The sequence below is a fragment of the Squalius cephalus genome (assembly GCF_949319135.1).
Source record: "Squalius cephalus genome assembly, chromosome: 15".
Lineage (NCBI taxonomy): Eukaryota > Metazoa > Chordata > Actinopteri > Cypriniformes > Leuciscidae > Squalius > Squalius cephalus.
This window is the reverse complement of record NC_137136.1, coordinates 3,009,351-3,029,389: the sequence shown is the minus strand read 5'-3', so window position 1 is coordinate 3,029,389 and position 20,039 is coordinate 3,009,351. Positions and strand designations below refer to the sequence as shown.

Here is a 20,039-nt window from a genome sequence, read left to right as displayed (position 1 = left end):
CAGTGTTACAGTCGCTCCCAACCTCAGCCATTATAAAATCTTGTATTATTATATATATTAGCATCTGTCATTCATGTCTTATTTCATTTTTATCCAACATCCTAGAGATAAAATAGATTAAATTTAAAAAAACAACTTAAGACCGCTGAAGAAAAAATACTGTACATCCAAAAAAAATAAATATTTAAAATCCTTTTGTAGATTTTTATTTAATTTAATTTATTTTTTTCCTTTTTTTGGTTCACATTGGGCTTAAGGTCTATTAAGATCCACAATTATTTAATCATTAATATTAGTGGTGCACGATATATCGGCCGCCGATATAATATTGGCCAATATGGTCATTTTTTTACACATCGGTATCGTTCCGATGTCAAAACAATGGCTTTGTGCTTTCTGTTTGAGGTCTCTGTGAAAGTTTTAAAGCAGTCTTTTAGTGCCGCTTTCAGAGCGGTCACGTCCGTAACGGAGAACTGTCCCATCCGTAACATTGGTTTTTTTTGTGTGAAATAAATTTCTAAATAAATGCGACTTATAGGCCAGTGCGACTTATATTATGTTTTTTTCTTCTTCATGATGCATTTTTGACTCGTAGATATTCTAATACATTGCTTGATATTTGATATCCGTTCGAATTAGATTTTTCTCAAAAGTGACAGCCCTAGTCAATCTCACCATTTAACCCAATGAGCATGTTATACAAAACTCTCAGACATTGACATTGCCTATTCATTGCCTTTTCATCCTTATTCATAGTGTGCATTCAGGACACACTTGTATCCTTTCTAAAAAAAAATATTTGTATTTTTTTCTTCTGAAAATCTGATGACATATTTTGCACACAGATAAAGGTGCCCAATATCAGTCATTTCTTAAAATAAATTACAAAAGCTAAAAAAAAAAAAATGTGTTTTGGAAAATAGCTCTTTATTTGATTATCATAAAAATGTGTTTTCTATACAGAGATATCGACATCGGTAAATATCGGTATCGGCCATAACAGCAATATTAATATCGGTTATCGGTATTGGCCACAATTTACACATCCGTGCATCACTATATATATGTTTTTTGTAAAATTTCAGTGTCTCTTTTAGTTTTAGTGACCATTTTCTAAGCTACAGATATTTTATTAGAATTACAATTGTATAATATTTTAGGGTTAAAATATATTTTAATATTTTTTTTTACCCGGGTTATGAAACCCTGTTTTACTAGAAAACCCTGAATTACTAGAGCCTCTTTTGCGCTGTTAACCCTGGATTATGGTGCCAAATGTGTGTAATGTGAAACGATAGTGTTAGAATGTTACGACTAGAGGCTTAGTAACCGACAGCCAATCGCATACCTCATATTCACCATCACGGAAACGAGAAGACACCATTTCATTCTTACCTTTATAGTCCGAAAAGTCAGTTCAGGATAAACTTGATAGTACAGTCGGCAAGATATAATATGAGGATGCTCAACGCTAAAGCCTTTATGTAAACATATCATGTTCTGCGTTCGCCCAATCAGTGTCAAGGACTTAAACCCAGGGTTAATAAATGTGCAGTGTGAGAAGTCAGGTTATAAAGCAATATGAAACATGAAGCAAGATAACTCATTAACCCAGATTCCGTTAACCCGGGGTTTAGAATGACCCAGGGTTAACTAGTTTAAGTGTGAAAACCCCTAATGATTCAGTAGGAACAGATTTCTAGAAATCTGTGGGTGCAGTTAATGAATTTGACTACAAACTGAGGCTACAAATCTGAGATTACTGATTGATAAACTTGCAATTTTGATATTTACATGTTTGATTAAAAGAAAATGTATATAAATCTAGTGATCATGTGCTCAATATGTGTCATCTTACTAGCTTTACTAGCATGATTGAATAATTTTTGTTTGTGTTATAATTGCCTCCGTTCTTCCCTATGTGCAGGCCTGTTTTGTGAAATGTACTTGTAAAGTTACACTCTTAATTGTATTTTTCCTCCAGTTCAGTCCAGTAATGATTTATTCATGTGTTCCAGTCATGTTCAGTTCCAGTATCAGTGGTATATCTGTGTGCCCTGTGTTTTTGCTCACACTTGTCTTGTGCAGCAGATCAACCTTGAGCTGTCGTTGCAGAATCGCACTGTGGCCACACCCAGTCATGGAGTTTGGGACATGAGAGGGAAACAGTTTCATACCGGGGTGGAGATCAAGATGTGGGCCATCGCCTGCTTCGCCACGCAGAGACAGTGCAGAGAAGAGATTCTCAAGTAAGACCCCACGCCAAACTGACTTGCTTACAAGTTCATTCCTTTTCATCACCTGAAGGGCTTTGTGATTTGGAGAAAAAACTCCAAACTTTAAAATTTTTCTGATAAAAATTGTGATTGCTTTGCGAAAAAAAAAAAAAAAAAAGGCCAATATGTTGTGGTTATATATCATCATGGCTATAAAATTATAATTATTATTTTTCATAATCCAATTAACAGTCAGATGATTGTTTTACAGATGATTGTAAAATAATAATTTTAATAATAATGCAATAATTCTTGTTGTTATTATTAATAATTATATTAATACTTCTAATAATTATTATTATCTATTATTATTATACATAAATAAAATGTAAAAAAAATCTTAAATGAAAACTAAATAAGAAATATTGCTATTGTAATTTCTAATTGCGATTTATCTGATAAAAATTGCAATTTAAAAAGTGATTTCAGACTTGCTGTTTGTTTTTGGGGCTGCACATTTTGCCAATATTCTGTGATTATACATCAATATAGATCAAAAGTAGTAGTAATAATAATACAATTATTAATATTATTAAATAAAATTATTAGCATTTCCTAAATAAAAGCAAAATAAGAAATATTACAATTGTAATATTTCACTGTAAAATAAGAAAATCAAGTATTTAAGAAAAACATCAATAATAATTTTATTTTACCTTACAACTTTTATTTTGACGGAAAACCGCAGAACACAAGAACACAGTGCCGCGCTTCACTCTGTAACACGCAGCGCATGCATTAGAATTATATCTGATAATCACGCTAAGCCATATGACGATTTCGGTTTTATTTCTTTTAATCGTCATTATGTACTTTCCATACATCAAAGTGTCTGAATTATTTTTTTCCCCACAGGGGTTTCACCGACCAGCTGCGTAAGATCTCAAAGGATGCTGGGATGCCCATCCAGGGCCAGCCGTGTTTCTGTAAGTACGCACAGGGAGCCGACAGCGTGGAGCCCATGTTCAGGCACCTGAAGAACACCTACTCTGGACTGCAGCTCATCATCGTCATCCTGCCGGGAAAGACACCCGTCTACGGTAAGAGCATCTCACACAGAGCCGAACCTCCTGTTAGCCTTCAGACTAACCAACTCACGCTTGATCTGTGCAGCGGAAGTGAAGCGTGTTGGAGACACTCTTCTAGGAATGGCCACTCAGTGTGTGCAGGTGAAGAACGTGGTGAAGACCTCGCCTCAGACGCTTTCCAACCTCTGCCTCAAAATCAACGTCAAACTCGGCGGCATCAACAACATCCTGGTCCCGCATCAACGGTGTGTAAACATTTCCCCCAGCCTTATTTTGATTAACAGAACATAATCGGCTCTGCTCATTGGCTGTTTTTAAACAGGCTGCTAATTATTCCTTAATGTTTTTGTCAGCCTTTGACATAAAATCAAAGATAATGGTTAATGGTCACATGACATGCAAGTGAACAGATACATATTTATTGTTGTTTTTTTGAACAAGTTTTTTTTTTTTTTAGGATTTCTGTATATTGGCAAAAAAAAGTGCAACTATTTTGTTAGATATTTCATAACATAACAACAACAACAATACATTTTTATTATTATTATATAGTAGTTTTATATGTAATTATATGAAATGAAGACAGAAATATAGGCTATTACTGTTGCAAATATTTTGTCAGATATTTTTAACATAACAATAACAATACATTATTATTATTATTATTATTATTATTATTATATAGTAGTTTTATCTCTAATTATAAAAAAATTAAAACACAAATAAAGGCTATTACTTTATATAGATTTATAATATATATATATATATATATATATATATATATATATATACACTAAAAGTTACTATACTAATATTTATCTTAAATTTTTACCTTCCGAATGTTCAAACCCTCTAGATTTTAACATTTCAAATCCTCTTGCTTTTATTTTGGTGGAATACTGGTTTACTTTTACTTTCCATTTCATTATTTATTAGCTTGTCATCAAATCAAATCAAGAACCCCCTATGGGGAAACCAGAATTTATTAACTATATTACATTTCATTTTATTTATATAGCACAAATAAACACAACAGAAGTTGACCTCTGTGCTTTACAAGGTAAAAGTCCAGGAAACATGAAAGAAGGAGCAAAGTAAACCATGAACACATAATTGAGATTTAGTGAAATGCCCGGTCAAAAAGATAAAACTTTAGCTTAAATTTAAACTCGTGTAAAGAGGACAGGGATCTCAAGGATAAGGGGAGGCTATTCCTCAGCCTAGGACCGACTACATGCAGGCAAAGCTGATTTGTAGACACTATCAAATGCAGTATTCATGCTTACGGCTGGTTTCTGATGGTGTTCAATATGGTGGACGCGTTAACATTTATGTGTGCTGTTTCTCAGGCCTTCGGTGTTCCAGCAGCCGGTCATCTTTCTGGGGGCGGATGTCACACATCCACCAGCAGGAGATGGGAAGAAACCATCCATTGCAGCAGTCAGTATAGCTTGAGGCTGGATGATGTAACACATATATTAAATATGCTATAAAATTGAGCTACATCATCAATATAAAATGTACTTTGCTGTAGGTTGTGGGCAGTATGGACGCTCATCCCAGCAGGTATTGTGCCACAGTGCGTGTCCAGAGACCCAGACAGGAGGTGATTCAGGACTTGGCCTCTATGGTGCGAGAGCTACTCATTCAGTTCTACAAGTCCACTCGCTACAAACCCACCAGAATCATCTTCTACAGGGACGGCGTATCCGAGGGCCAGTTTAGACAGGTGTGGATTCATTTGTGTTGCTGACATATTGGTCTATTACTAGTTTCATGTTCGTTTGAAAATGTTTTATTTCTGCTCGCAGGTGTTGTACTACGAGCTGCTGGCCATCCGAGAGGCCTGTATCAGTCTGGAGAAGGAGTACCAGCCCGGCATCACGTATATAGTGGTGCAGAAACGGCACCATACGCGCCTCTTCTGTGCCGATCGCAATGAGAGGGTGAGACTTTGAGCAATCTCTGGCTGTCCACTTCATTAAACAGCAGGTTGTTCTTGCACTGAACGCACACGGTGAATTGCGGCCTGGGACAGCGACAGTGGCCAACACACAGGACTTACAGTGAGGAAAATAAGTATTTGAACACCCTGCTATTTTGCAAGTTCTCCCACTTAGAAATCATGGAGGGGTCTGAAATTGTCATCGTAGGTGCATGTCCACTGTGAGAGATGTAATCTAAAAAAAAAATCCTGAAATCACAATGTATGATTTTTTTAACTATTTATTTGTATGATACAGCTGCAAATAAGTATTTGAACACCTGAGAAAATCAATGTTAATATTTGGTACAGTAGCCTTTGTTTGCAATTACAGAGGTCAAACGTTTCCTGTAGTTTTTCACCAGGTTTGCACACACTGCAGGAGGGATTTTGGCCCACTCCTCCACACAGATCTTCTCTAGATCAGTCAGGTTTCTGGGCTGTCGCTGAGAAACACGGAGTTTGAGCTCCCTCCAAAGATTCTCTATTGGGTTTAGGTCTGGAGACTGGCTAGGCCACGCCAGAACCTTGATATGCTTCTTACAGAGTCACTCCTTGGTTATCCTGGCTGTGTGCTTCGGGTCATTGTCATGTTGGAAGACCCAGCCTCGACCCATCTTCAATGCTCTAACTGAGGGAAGGAGGTTGTTCCCCAAAATCTCGCAATACATGGCCCCGGTCATCCTCTCCTTAATACAGTGCAGTCGCCCTGTCCCATGTGCAGATAAACACCCCCAAAGCATGATGCTACCACCCCCATGCTTCACAGTAGGGATGGTGTTCTTGGGATGGTACTTATCATTCTTCTTCCTCCAAACACGTTTAGTGGAATTTTGACCAAAGAGTTCTATTTTGGTCTCATCTGACCACATGACTTTCTCCCATGACTCCTCTGGATCATCCAAATGGTCATTGGCAAACTTGACATGTGCTGGTTTAAGCAGGGGAACCTTCCGTGCCATGCATGATTTCAAACCATGACGTCTTAGTGTATTACCAACAGTAACCTTGGAAACGGTGGTCCCAGCTCTTTTCAGGTCATTGACCAGCTCCTCCCGTGTAGTTCTGGGCTGATTTCTCAACTTTCTTAGGATCATTGAGACCCCACGAGGTGAGATCTTGCATGGAGCCCCAGTCCGAGGGAGATTGACAGTCATGTTTAGCTTCTTCCATTTTCTAATGATTGCTCCAACAGTGGACCTTTTTTCACCAAGCTGCTTGGCAATTTCCCCGTAGCCCTTTCCAGCCTTGTGGAGGTGTACAATTTTGTCTCTAGTGTCTTTGGACAGCTCTTTGGTCTTGGCCATGTTAGTAGTTGGATTCTTACTGATTGTATGGGGTGGACAGGTGTCTTTATGCAGCTAACGACCTCAAACAGGTGCATCTAATTTAGGATAATAAATGGAGTGGAGGTGGACATTTTAAAGGCAGACTAACAGGTCTTTGAGGGTCAGAATTCTAGCTGATAGACAGGTGTTCAAATACTTATTTGCAGCTGTATCATACAAATAAATAGTTAAATCATATATTGTGATTTCTGGATTTTTTTTTTTTTAGATTATGTCTCTCACAGTGGACATGCACCTACGATGACAATTTCAGACCCCTCCATGATTTACAAGTGGGAGAACTTGCAAAATAGCAGGGTGTTCAAATACTTATTTTCCTCACTGTATATTTACCAGTGTTATTTTAGTATTATATATATATATATATATATATATATATATATATATATATATATATATATATATATATATATATATACATTTTAAAAGCTTGAGGGTTTGAACTCTTGAAAGTTAAGAATTTAGGATATAAATATTATTGTAACGTAGTGTAAAACCCATTTATATATACATTTCCAACAGTAATAGCCTATATTTCGGTCTTAATTTGTTATAATTAGAGATAACACTACAATATAAAAATAAAAATAATAATAATGTGTAAATTGTTAGTGTTATTATACTATTTATTAATAGTTTGAGTTGGCTTTTATTTTGTTTTCAGTTTTCATTTTTGTTTTTTATGTCCTTTTGCCATTTTTTTTAAATGTTTTTATTTTAGTATTGAGATTATTCGGTTTTTTTTTTTTTTAATATTTTTTCATTTTAATTTCAGTTAAAGTCTATTTTACTATTAATAGATTTTGTTGTGTTTTTGTCATACATCATGTCTATATAGTTTTTGTAAATTTTTGTTTTAGTTATTTTAGTGCAAGTTAAACTATAAAATAAAAATAGAAATATTATCAACTAGCTAAAATAAAACAAGTTTAAGTATTTTAATATTTTTTAAGTAACGGAAATGTTTTTGTTTTAGATTTAGTTAAATATAATATTTTTAAAATGTTTATTTTAATACACTATTAAAACAATGCTTTTATCGGTAAGTTGATTTATCTGTCGAGTACGAGTTAATAACTATATTCAAGTCAACAGAAAACCCGGGAGTTTATTAAGAGCTCTGGAATGAATACCATCTGGTGAATTGTCTTCAGGGGCGATTATGAGACAAACCTGAAGGCTGCACATGTTGTGTTTTTTAATGACTCTGTGTATTTCCCGCACAGGTGGGTCGCAGCGGAAACATTCCTGCTGGTACGACAGTAGACACGGATATCACGCACCCCTACGAGTTTGACTTTTACCTCTGCAGTCATGCTGGAATACAGGTACAGACACATTCACACATTCTCACAGCCTGAAATGCCTCCTCCTGTCTTTAAGCTGCCCTCTGGTCTAGTGTTGCGTATTAAATGGCTCCTTGTTTACTTGACAAATGATTTTGCACGCAGATTTGGATTTATCAGGTCAAAGAACTGTTATGTAATCCAGAACACGCATCCAGTCTGTATATAAAAAGGCTGAATGTCACACAATTATCACAAAAAAACTCACTCTAAATTGTCAGGGCTGTTGCACTAGGATGTTTTAAAGACATCATCAACTACAGGATTGTATAAGATGTTTTTGAAGGCATTCGGTGTGAGTTTGACTCTTCTTCCTCTCGTCTCAGGGCACTAGCCGACCCTCCCACTACCATGTCCTGTGGGACGACAACTGCTTCACTGCTGATGAGTTCCAGCTGCTCACTTACCAGTTGTGCCACACGTACGTGCGCTGTACCCGCTCCGTCTCCATCCCTGCGCCAGCCTACTACGCCCACCTGGTGGCCTTCCGTGCCCGCTACCACTTGGTGGACAAAGAACACGACAGGTGTGTGTGTTTCAACAGTGCACTATTACTGGGGATATAGCAGAAAAATTATGTATTGTATTGTGAATTTTCAGTATATTGCTCCAGTCCCACTAGGATTTGTTTTATTTTTTACGATCAAAATAACTGATTTTATGGCTGTAATTTCCAAACATTTGTGGTGTGTGTGTATATGTATATATGTGTGTGTGTCTGTGCATGTATATATGTATGTGTATGTGTGTGTGTGTGTGTCTGTGCGTGTATATATGTATGTGTGTGTGTGTGTGTGTGTGTGTGTGTGTGTGTCTGTGCGTGTATATATGTATGTATGTGTGTGTGTGTCTGTGCGTGTATATATGTATATGTGTGAGTGTGTGTCTGTGCGTGTATATATGTATATGTGTCTGTGCGTGTATATATGTATATGTGTGTGTGTGTCTGTTCGTGTATATATGTATATGTGTGTGTGTGTGTCTGTGCGTGTATATATGTATATGTGTGAGTGTGTGTCTGTGCGTGTATATATGTATATGTGTGTGTGTGTGTCTGTGCGTGTATATATGTATATGTGTGAGTGTGTGTCTGTGCGTGTATATATGTATATGTGTGAGTGTGTGTCTGTTCGTGTATATATGTATATGTGTCTGTGCGTGTATATATGTATGTGTGTGTGTGTGTGTGTGTGTCTGTTCGTGTATATATGTATATGTGTGTGTGTGTCTGTTCGTGTATATATGTATATGTGTGAGTGTGTGTCTGTTCGTGTATATATGTATATGTGTGTGTGTGTCTGTGCGTGTATATATGTATATGTGTGAGTGTGTGTCTGTTCGTGTATATATGTATATGTGTGAGTGTGTGTCTGTTCGTGTATATATGTATATGTGTGTGTGTGTCTGTGCGTGTATATATGTATATGTGTGAGTGTGTGTCTGTTCGTGTATATATGTATATGTGTCTGTGCGTGTATATATGTATGTGTGTGTGTGTGTGTGTGTGTCTGTGCGTGTATATATGTATATGTGTGTGTGTGTCTGTTCGTGTATATATGTATATGTGTGTGTGTGTGTCTGTGCGTGTATATATGTATATGTGTGAGTGTGTGTCTGTGCGTGTATATATGTATATGTGTGTGTGTGTGTCTGTGCGTGTATATATGTATATGTGTGAGTGTGTGTCTGTGCGTGTATATATGTATATGTGTGAGTGTGTGTCTGTTCGTGTATATATGTGAGTGTGTGTCTGTTCGTGTATATATGTATGTATGTGTATATATACATGCATACACACACATACATACATACATACATACATACATGCATACATACATATATATAAAATAGGATACCACATTTACCGTATTTATGATGTTAGATGTACAGTTGGCAACAAAACAAGAAAATGCAGAAAGCTTGTTTATTTCTGTGCTATCCAAGTAGGAAACACTACAGACAGAAACTGAATAATTAAATGTAAAATAAAACGCTGAATATTCTTCTTTGTATGAATTAAATATATTCAGTAAAGAGCAGTGAGAGATTTTCTCTTACCGTTGCATAAAATTAATTTGAGTAAAATTAATTGTTGCCATGTAATTAAATCAAATGTAGTATTACATGTAATTAAATGTAGCACTTTAGTGTGTGATGGATGTAATAATGTGACTTTTTTTTTTATTATTATTTTTTATTAAAATGGCTCCTGCAATAAGCATTGTAGTCGGGCATTGAGAGACATTTGCTGTCTTTCAGTAAAGCAGTGACTATTATCTCACATTTAGTGTCTGTTTTTTCATTATTAGAGTTTGTGGCCTTTTTTTTGTTGCATTTTTGTCTGGTAAAATTAAAAAGCCATTTTTGATTGTAATACATTTAGCTTTTGTTTTCACCATAAATTGCAACTGTTTCTGCGGGTATTAAAAACGTCTCAATTCGCTATTAAGGCCTTAAAAAAAGTCATGGCATTAAATGTTGCATGTATTTTTTTGTCCTTTTACCCAATGCAAATGTATAAAATATCCATACATTTACTTGAGATGCAAATGTAAAATTCATTTTGATCCATTTTACAGGATTTTGAATTTTTAAACTCTGAAGTGTTGCTAATACAACTCATCATGTTTCTCCTTAGATGTTTACTTTTAGAGAACATTTTGACATGTTGCATTTCCCTTGTTTTTACTTCTTAAAAAGGTCTTAAAGTGTCATATTTACCTTCTTAAAACCTGCAGAAACCCCTTGCAAACAATGCAGGACTGCAAAAAAGTGGCATTTTGTTCATTATGTGTTGTGTTCTGCGAACTGCCCTCTGTAACAGTCTCCCTCTTTTGATTTTCCAGTGCCGAGGGAAGCCACGTCTCCGGGCAGAGCAACGGCCGGGATCCCCAAGCGCTGGCCAAAGCTGTGCAGATTCACCACGACACCCTGAGGACCATGTACTTTGCCTAAGCCAGCTCACACCAAGCCCACGTTTGACTAGTCATGCACACGAACCCGACAACCACATACACACGCAGTTCACACCTCCCAAAAGCCTGTGCGTCCCGAAGGGTCGATCTCTGTGGCGATGGAAGCACGGCTCACCCCGACACTGTGCAGCAGGATGAGGAAAGCCTGCTTTAATTCCACACGTGGACCTCTGCACTATTATGCAATATTAAACCAGCCAACTGAGGCCGTTCTGTCATATCCCCTCCAAACCCTCGAGAACAACCAAAAGGGAAGCCCGTTTATATCCCCGCTCCTCTTCCTGTCTGTAGACGTACCGTTTAATTACTTTCCCTGCCCGTCACGCCTTGTACCTCAACGTTTTCTAACAGCACTTTTCCCCCTATTGTCCTCCCCCTTTCCCCCCCAAAATGAGATTAGAAAGGAAGCTGATGGAAAGACTGAGTTGGGAAGAAAGAAAGTTTTGGGGATAGAGGCGTCACACGCTCTTACTAGCAATTTTTCTCAATGTACTTTTCTCCCGCTCTCAATTATTTTTGTAGCCAATGGTGACTTAACTACGTGTTAAAGTGTCAGTCGTGAAGAACCAATCGTGCGTTAGCGTTTTAAAACAGAAAAAGAAGCTTTTATTGTTAGAAAAGTGCCATTGCCGAGCGTAAAGTCCTTTATGACGTACCCCGCCGGGGGGGCAGAAAACTGACCGTTGATTTTAAAGCAAATGTTCCCGTTTTACGCTCAGTAATATCTACCTGGCCTGTGAGCTTTCATGTACTACAATGCAAAGTGATCATGTTTTGATATGCTTTTTTTTTTTTTTTTACGCCTAAATTCCCTCCAATATTTATTTGTCTCGATCAATCGCAGCTCCTCGCAGATTTGTCTTGTTCACTTCCCTTCTGCACTTTGTCTCAATTTAAAATGCATATAGTCCGTGTTATGTGACAGATCATAGTTTAGTGCAATAATTCATTTGCGGGATGAGAATACCTCCTGTGCAAAGACTCCGTAGAGGTGAAAAAGGGCAGCATGTGATGAGCATTGCGCTTGGTTTTTAAGGTGGAGATGTGCATGTTTGGCACTTTTATAGTTCAATTTTCTGAAAGCAGAGGCGATGATTGACCACAGTGTGTTAACAAGTGCCTGCTAGAAGTTGGGAATGTCGAACAGAAACGGATAGATGTTGTCAGAATTAACAAACGCACCTCATCTAGTCCAACCAAGGGCACAGTTGCGAACGCACGCGACTGTACGGCCTTAACAAAATCTCTTAAAATGCGAGCCAGAGCGGTTTCAACGTCTTGATTTTCACTGCCCTGCCTGTTCAAAGGATTTCGCTGCTATTGTACTTCTTAAAGCCGGACTGGCGGGTTCATGCTTCGGTTTCGCCCAAGCACGAGGGACTGACTGGCAGCTCTGGGCCAAGCGTGTTCAAGGAGAAGCTCTCGCAGCACCTGACGTGTGCTCGTTCACTGGAGGGCCACTAGGGGTCAGTATAGTGTTTTACTTGAAGAGTGCATCTCGGTGCAGTGAGCGTTGGGTGCCTTACCGTCTCTCTGTGCGCCATCTGAAGCATGTCCAGCTGTTTAAAGGTGATAATCTGCACTAAACAATGCGTAATGCATGGTGCTATTAAGGTGCGGCCCATGGCGGCATCAGAAATTGGCAGAGACTTAATGTGTAAGATGGGAACATGGGATGCATAAATGGTGCTGGTTGCATATATTTCTCTCACTCCGAGGAGACATTTCTCATCAGGACAGACATTTTGGTCGTTCTGTGTGTTCGTTGTTGTTTGTTTGTTAGATTTGCATTTGATTTTATTGCGTAGAGCGGTACAGCACTGTGTCCAGTCAGATTATGATTACGGTCAGTTGCACGAAGCGCTAAAAAGTGGAACATTTCAATGCATAATTATGAGTTTTTCAATAACAATTTCAGCCCTTTTAAAATCCAGAACTATTTATGCAATCAGATGTTTGCTTTTTAGATTCTAATGTATGAATGATAAATAATTGCCTGGTAAGAATGAAACTAACGCAGTTTGGCTGTGATATAGAGGGTTTTCTGCTATTTAATTATTTTTTTAAAGTGTGCATTAGAGGTCGGACCTGTTAGAGGAAGGTACATCATGTTTTCTGCCTGTCTAAAGTGGTTTAAGTGAAGCTGCGAGCATCAAAATAGCAGCTACTGAAATTGCGCCCTCCTTCCCGAATGAAACCACTATTGGTGCTTCAGAGCCTTGGAAGTAAAGCCGTCAGTGTGCGGATGCCAAACAGCTAGCAATCTTGATGAGTTGTCATGCAATTTTATTTTTGTGTAGTTTTAACTTCAAATATATATATATATATATTTTACTAACCCTTGCCTTTTATTTTGGCAAGATGTGTCTCTTTAAAGGGATAGTTCGGTTATAAGTGACTCTCATGATTTACTCGCCCACACGTTGCATGACTCTATCGCTGGATGTGGTGTTGAATGAGCTGCTGTTCTCCATGCAACAAAAGTCAACGGGACTATTTTTACATTCGTTTTAGGGGCTTGCTTGTAAAAACCAGTCCGTTTTTGTTGCAACAGCTCAAGACTTGAAGCGTTCTGCACAATTGCTTCTCACGAAAGAAGTGAATTCTTGAACGACATGATCATTTAACTTTTTAATTTCTAGCTGAACGAGTCTTTAAAGCGACAACGCGTTTTTGAACCGAAGATTGTACAGTGTTGTTTGTCTTGTGTCGGCAGTGGAGGGAGTAACTGTGGTAGCAGATGATGTTGCAGGGAAAGGCGTAGCAGAGTTCCAGTTTGTGAGTTTGTTGCGTCCGTTACCCATAAACCTAGAAGCGAAGTCAAACGGCCCCCTTTTCTCCTCTCCTCTCGTCTCGTCTTTTGATTTCGAGCTTTTTTGGGAGGGTCTTCTTTTAGGGTCTAAAACGTAACACGAGTTCAGAGTTCATAGAAAGTGCCTTTCCTCATGATGGTGCTGAATAATCCGAGACTAAAGTGAGAAATCAAAGAGCATATTAGTCTTATTCTTACCTTGAAGAAGGTGTTGCACACACGCAAACACACACGAACACATTTTTATCTCGATCGGGAGGCTCTTTGTATATTCAGATATTATATTGACGATGATATATGCCAAGTATACGAGCGAACGGTTGAGTTCTGTATCATACTGTATTAGGAGTCCGGACCAATGCAATGGAAGCGTTCTTATAGGTGAATGTGCTATCTTTAGATATTGGGCAGAGCGGACACTCATATGACACGGCCTGACCCTGGACAGAAAAGCCTAGCACAGCACTTTAAAGACTGCCACCTAAACAAGGAAACAAAGTCACGGTGCTTTGCTCTCCTTTTACCCACATAAGCCCCTTTTTTCATGTCCTCCAGCAAAAGTCTCTGCTGAGCGAGATTAATTGAGGTTTACACAAGGCTCCGGTGACGTCTTTTTGGACTATAAAATGTCATTTTGTTTTTGTTTTTTTTAATGCCGTGGCTGATCGATCCCTCTCAATGTGCAATGGCCCATATAAACCTACAGTAAATACATACAGTTTATGTTTTAAACAATGATATTGACCCCCCCCCCATGGCCTGTATTTTGTCACATGGGTGCCCGTTGGCCCAGGAGGATATACCTCGATGTAGATCTCAAAACACTGCACCTCACTTACCTTGGTATGCTGCAAATGTTATAGTGAATGGGTGAATCTCACGAAAGAACATGTCCTGCTCACATTTCATGGCGAAACTAAGAAACTGTATTTTGCATGACAAAAATTGAGCCTATTTTATTATTTTTTTGCGTTGTGACAACTAAACAAATTCTCCATCCCCAAATTCTGGGTAAATTGTGATGCATTTGTACACACACTAATATTATCTGCATTGCTTTTCATTTTATGCTGATTTAATGTTATACAGCAAATATCAGTCCATCACTATTGAGATTGATGGGAATTACAAAACAGCTCAAAACTTTTGGGAGAAATGTGCTTAATTGTTAGGACAATAAAACAAATAATGTAACCATTGTATTGGTTGCTATAATATGCTTCATTTTTGTCATGCAAAATGTGATTTCTATCTCATCACAAAACAAAAATAAGCATTTATTTCTTTGCATAAAGAAAATGAAGCCTATTTTTGGCATTGTGGTTATTTTTGTGACGATTAAATGCATTCCCCCCCCGCTCTTAAATACTCATTATGCAAACATTTAAATGCATCATGGTAGGATTTGTTGCATTTATGCTGATTTAATGTAATGCAGCAAATATCATTCCATCGCCACTGAGAATGATGGGAATTACAAAACTGCTCAAAACTTTGGGGAAAATGTGCTTAATTGTTGTGAAAATAATGCAAGATAAATTAAAACAGGCTTCATTTTCCCTGTGCAAAATATATAATATATATATATATTTTCTTTTGATTTTGGGGTGGTTATGTTTGTTTTGAGATTCAGCCAGATATTACTTTGATTACAGTATATTGCTTGACTAATGCCTGACAACAATATCCGTAACAATTTTAGAGCAAGAATTGTCTAACTGTCAGAAAATGAGTTGTTTTTAAATCATAACACGTATCTTTTTCTTCTTTTTATTGAGCCAACTTTTATTTTGTTGTCCTATTTAAATGTGTTTTTTTTTTTTTTTTTTTATATATTGGAAATATATATGGGAAATATTTAACGGTGTATTTATTGAGGGAGTGCTTTTCGCGGCTGGAGTCTCCGCATTGTCGGCCAGAGTCACGGGGGTCGAGTTGGGGGTCAGGGGTCGGACGCCCCTTGACATCCTCTCACAAGCACAACCACAGAGTGGGCGGGGCCCGGCACAAGCCCGAAGTGTTCGATGACATCACTTCCTCCTTGCCCTTTGACTTAGATGGTCCACCTCATTCTTCAGCTCTCCGGCGAAGAGGCTCGTCGCATCCCACTCGTTGCATCTCATCTCTTTATGGGACGGAGAACCACACTGACTTTGTTATTCCAAAAAGATAAAAAGCTGATTGTTTTCATCCAGAGCTGCTAAACTCTTAGCCATACACGTTTCCCTGGAAGGATGTTTGATGCGTCCGGTGCTTTAAGTGGAGTCGAGAAGCAGATAATGCTGTTTGTCCTTCATCATTTGCTTGAGTTCAATTGTCTTCGTGCCAGAGAGGGGGTCCCATTCCACTCAGATATATATATATATATATGAGTCTCAGCCTTAACTGTACTCTTTTGTTTTTCCCATTCGACTTGAGACACCTGTCGAACGCCTTAGTTGTGCGTAGAGAAGCATACTAACTCCCTATGTGGCATCTCGGTTCTCTTTTAAACCACTAACTGCGGCGACGAAACCGTGATCTCGTTGCAAGCATCGCTTCGAGACTCTTGAGTCTGTGTTTCAAACAGTCATGTTGTCATTTTCCAGGAGGACAGAGACACCGAGATCCGGGACGAAGTTGCTCTGAAATCGCTTGAATGGCGCGTGTCGATTTCCCTAAAAAAAAAAAATATGTTTACAAAACGGTTTACTGCAACGCAAAGCTCCAGCATTCCAAAAAGAAAAAAGACTGTGAACCATCCGATGCAAACGTGCGGCGAGTCTGTCCATCCTCCGTCTCTGTCATTTCACGTCCCGTGTCTCTTGGTACTCGAGGTCGGCGATTTCCATTGCTTACGAAAGAGCCAAAGTTCTGCCGTTCCTCTCCGTGCGAGTCGGGATGTGGCGTGTAATTCCCCGTGTGTCTCCGGGATCTCGGTGTCTCCGTCCTCCCGTCTCTCTCCTCTCTCTCTCTCTCCGTGTTTGCAGAGAGTCTCTCTAATGTACCAAGGGATCTTTCTTTTACTTTGAAATGTCTTTCTTTGTTTAATAATACTCTCTTTGTAGATCAATGGCCTTTTAGTGTTGCTTTGCTTCAGTTTGGAGTGTATCTTTCACTAATACTTGCAATAAAAAGCTTTGCTTTTGAAACGCATTGGCTTCGTCCATTTCATCCGTGCATTGGAGATTAAATCACCACATTGATTCTGTGTTATAATCCTAAATCGACAGACATTACATCCAAACCATGTGAGCTTCACCTGTCCTACATCAACAGAATGGACCAAATTAAACACTTAAGCGTTAAGACGACCATGATGTCCATCAGCTTAGACTTAAAAATGGCTGTTTTGCTTTTTTTTTAATCTAATTGAGTGTAAAATGTCTTAACTCTTGGCTGTCTGTTCAGAATGGGTTGCATATTGCATTAAATTCTACATTTTGTGTGTGTAAAACTGCAGATTATGCAACAAATGTTATTTTAAAAAAAGTAGCATGCAACATTATCACATGATCTCACTTTGTGCTTGTTTAATTCAGTGAGTGTTTCCAGTTATTTAACTTATTTTTTCATATTCTATACAATTTTGTTTTACCACATTTTATCTTCTGGCAATCGCATCGAATAATGAATCTATAATAATGCATTAAAATAAAAATAGGTCAGGTCAAGTGCATTGCTTTGTGAAATACAGAGAATTTTTTGCGTTTCATGTTTTTTTTGTATCATTTAAATAGTGTAGATAGATGGATAGATAGATAGATAGATGGATAGATAGATATGGATAGATAGATAGATAGATATGGATAGATTGATAGATAGATGGATAGATAGATGGATAGATAGATAGATAGATAGATAGATAGATAGATAGATAGATAGATAGATATGGATAGATAGATAGATAGATATAGATAGATAGATGGATATGGATAGATTGATAGATAGATGGATAGATAGATGGATAGATAGATAGATAGATAGATAGATAGATAGATAGATAGATAGATAGATAGATAGATAGATAGATGGATAGATGGATAGATAGATAGATGGATAGATAGATATGGATAGATAGATGGATAGATAGATAGATAGATAGATAGATAGATAGATAGATAGATAGATGGATATGGATAGATAGATAGATAGATAGATATGGATAGATTGATAGATAGATGGATAGATAGATGGATAGATAGATAGATAGATAGATAGATAGATAGATAGATAGATAGATGGATATGGATAGATTGATAGATAGATGGATAGATAGATGGATAGATAGATGGATATGGATAGATAGATAGATAGATAGATGGATATGGATAGATAGATAGATAGATAGATAGATAGATAGATAGATAGATAGATAGATAGATAGATAGATAGATAGATATGGATAGATTGATAGATAGATGGATAGATAGATAGATAGATAGATAGATGGATATGGATAGATAGATAGATAGATAGATAGATAGATAGATAGATAGATAGATAGATATGGATAGATAGATAGATAGATATAGATAGATAGATAGATGGATATGGATAGATAGATAGATAGATAGATAGATAGATAGATAGATAGATGGATATGGATAGATAGATAGATAGATAGATAGATAGATAGATATGGATAGATTGATAGATAGATGGATAGATAGATAGATAGATAGATAGATAGATAGATAGATAGATAGATGGATATGGATAGATAGATAGATAGATAGATAGATAGATAGATAGATAGATAGATAGATAGATAGATATGGATAGATAGATAGATGGATATGGATAGATAGATAGATGGATATGGATAGATTGATAGATGGATAGATAGATGGATAGATAGATAGATAGATAGATAGATAGATAGATAGATAGATAGATAGATAGATAGATGGATATGGATAGATGGATAGATAGATAGATAGATAGATAGATAGATGGATATGGATAGATAGATAGATAGATAGATAGATAGATAGATAGATATGGATAGATAGATAGATAGATAGATAGATATAGATAGATATGGATAGATAGATAGATGGATAGATAGATATGGATAGATAGATATGGATAGATAGATAGATATGGATAGATATAGATGGGTAGATATATAGAGATAGAGATATAGATATATATGCTTTAATTTTAGTAATATTAGCACTTCAACTTTATTTTGAGTTAGGTGCCTGGAAACATTTCTATTTGTTTTTTTAAGTTTTTCACCTATTATTTATATTTCATTTTATCTCATCTTTATTTCAATTACCGAAAGGGATTTTTTTTTTATTAGTTTTAGTTATCAAGAACAACACACATGATAACAGTACAAAATAAAACTATTGTGAAATATGAGATGAAAGCTGTATAAATCACTTAAGAGACTGAGAAATACTCTGACCTTAAACAGCCGGTATTAAAGTCCTGTCGCAGTGATGGATAAAGTGTTCATTCAGTCCATCATGTGTGGGTTAAGGTCAGTTATGTGGGATGAATCGCGATGCTCTGTGATCGGTTCTGTGACAGACGAAGCTCCACCCGGATCTCATCACATCTCCTCGTCTGACAGGGTCAGTGTGTCGACGCCAAAACAGTGATTTCTGTATCAGATTCTGTAGTGCTAATATGCTAAATGCTAATTCGTCTCTCTGGAAGAATCTCACGGCTGGATTAGCGCTCCTCCGAGACGGTTTGACATGTTACGCTCTTCATGTTAGCAATAAGCTATTGAGCGGTAGAAAAGACCTGTGAATATGCTAGTACAGCTTTCCATAGAACACAACCAGAAGCAAACATTTAGACTAACGATACAGCACAAGAGATGTAATACAAACGGAAATTAAAGGAATTATTCACCCAAAAATGTTAAATTATCCCATGATTTACTCGCCCTCAAGTCATAATAGGTGTATATGACTTTCTGCTTTCAGCCGAACACAATCTAAGTTTTATTACAAACATACCCTGGCTCTTCTCAGCTTTATAATGGCATTGAATAGTGCAATAGAGATATTGAAGGGTTTTTGTAAGAACAATATCCATATTTTAAACTTTATAAACTATTATCACTGGCTTCCAGCAACGACCGTACGCACGTTCACGAGAATTACGTGGTTTTCGCTAGAGAAGTCTTCTCTCACCTAAGCTTACGCTACATCCTACGTCGGGTCAGAGGTCACTGGTCATGCGTCGGGTCAGAGGTCACTCTTCATGCGTCGGGTCAGAGGTCGTCACTGGTCATGCGTCGGGTCAGAGGTCACTCTTCCGCCGGA

At 37.4% G+C, this 20,039-nt stretch overlaps 1 protein-coding gene across 2 annotated transcripts in view; it reads left to right on the top strand.

Moving 5' to 3' along the window:
- Nucleotides 1-16,541, top strand: part of ago3a (argonaute RISC catalytic component 3a) — a 49,698-nt gene extending 33,157 nt beyond the window's left edge. For both annotated transcript variants that reach the window (XM_079894652.1, XM_079894651.1), the window contains exons 11-19: nt 2,116-2,249; nt 3,132-3,316; nt 3,390-3,549; nt 4,654-4,744; nt 4,839-5,033; nt 5,116-5,250; nt 7,864-7,965; nt 8,310-8,509; nt 10,830-16,541. In XM_079894652.1, the coding sequence (XP_079750778.1) occupies nt 2,116-2,249; nt 3,132-3,316; nt 3,390-3,549; nt 4,654-4,744; nt 4,839-5,033; nt 5,116-5,250; nt 7,864-7,965; nt 8,310-8,509; nt 10,830-10,938 (1,311 nt within the window). In that variant the 3' untranslated portion in view covers nt 10,939-16,541. The remainder of the gene's footprint in view (nt 1-2,115; nt 2,250-3,131; nt 3,317-3,389; nt 3,550-4,653; nt 4,745-4,838; nt 5,034-5,115; nt 5,251-7,863; nt 7,966-8,309; nt 8,510-10,829) is intronic.
- Nucleotides 16,542-20,039: the final 3,498 nt, after the last annotated feature.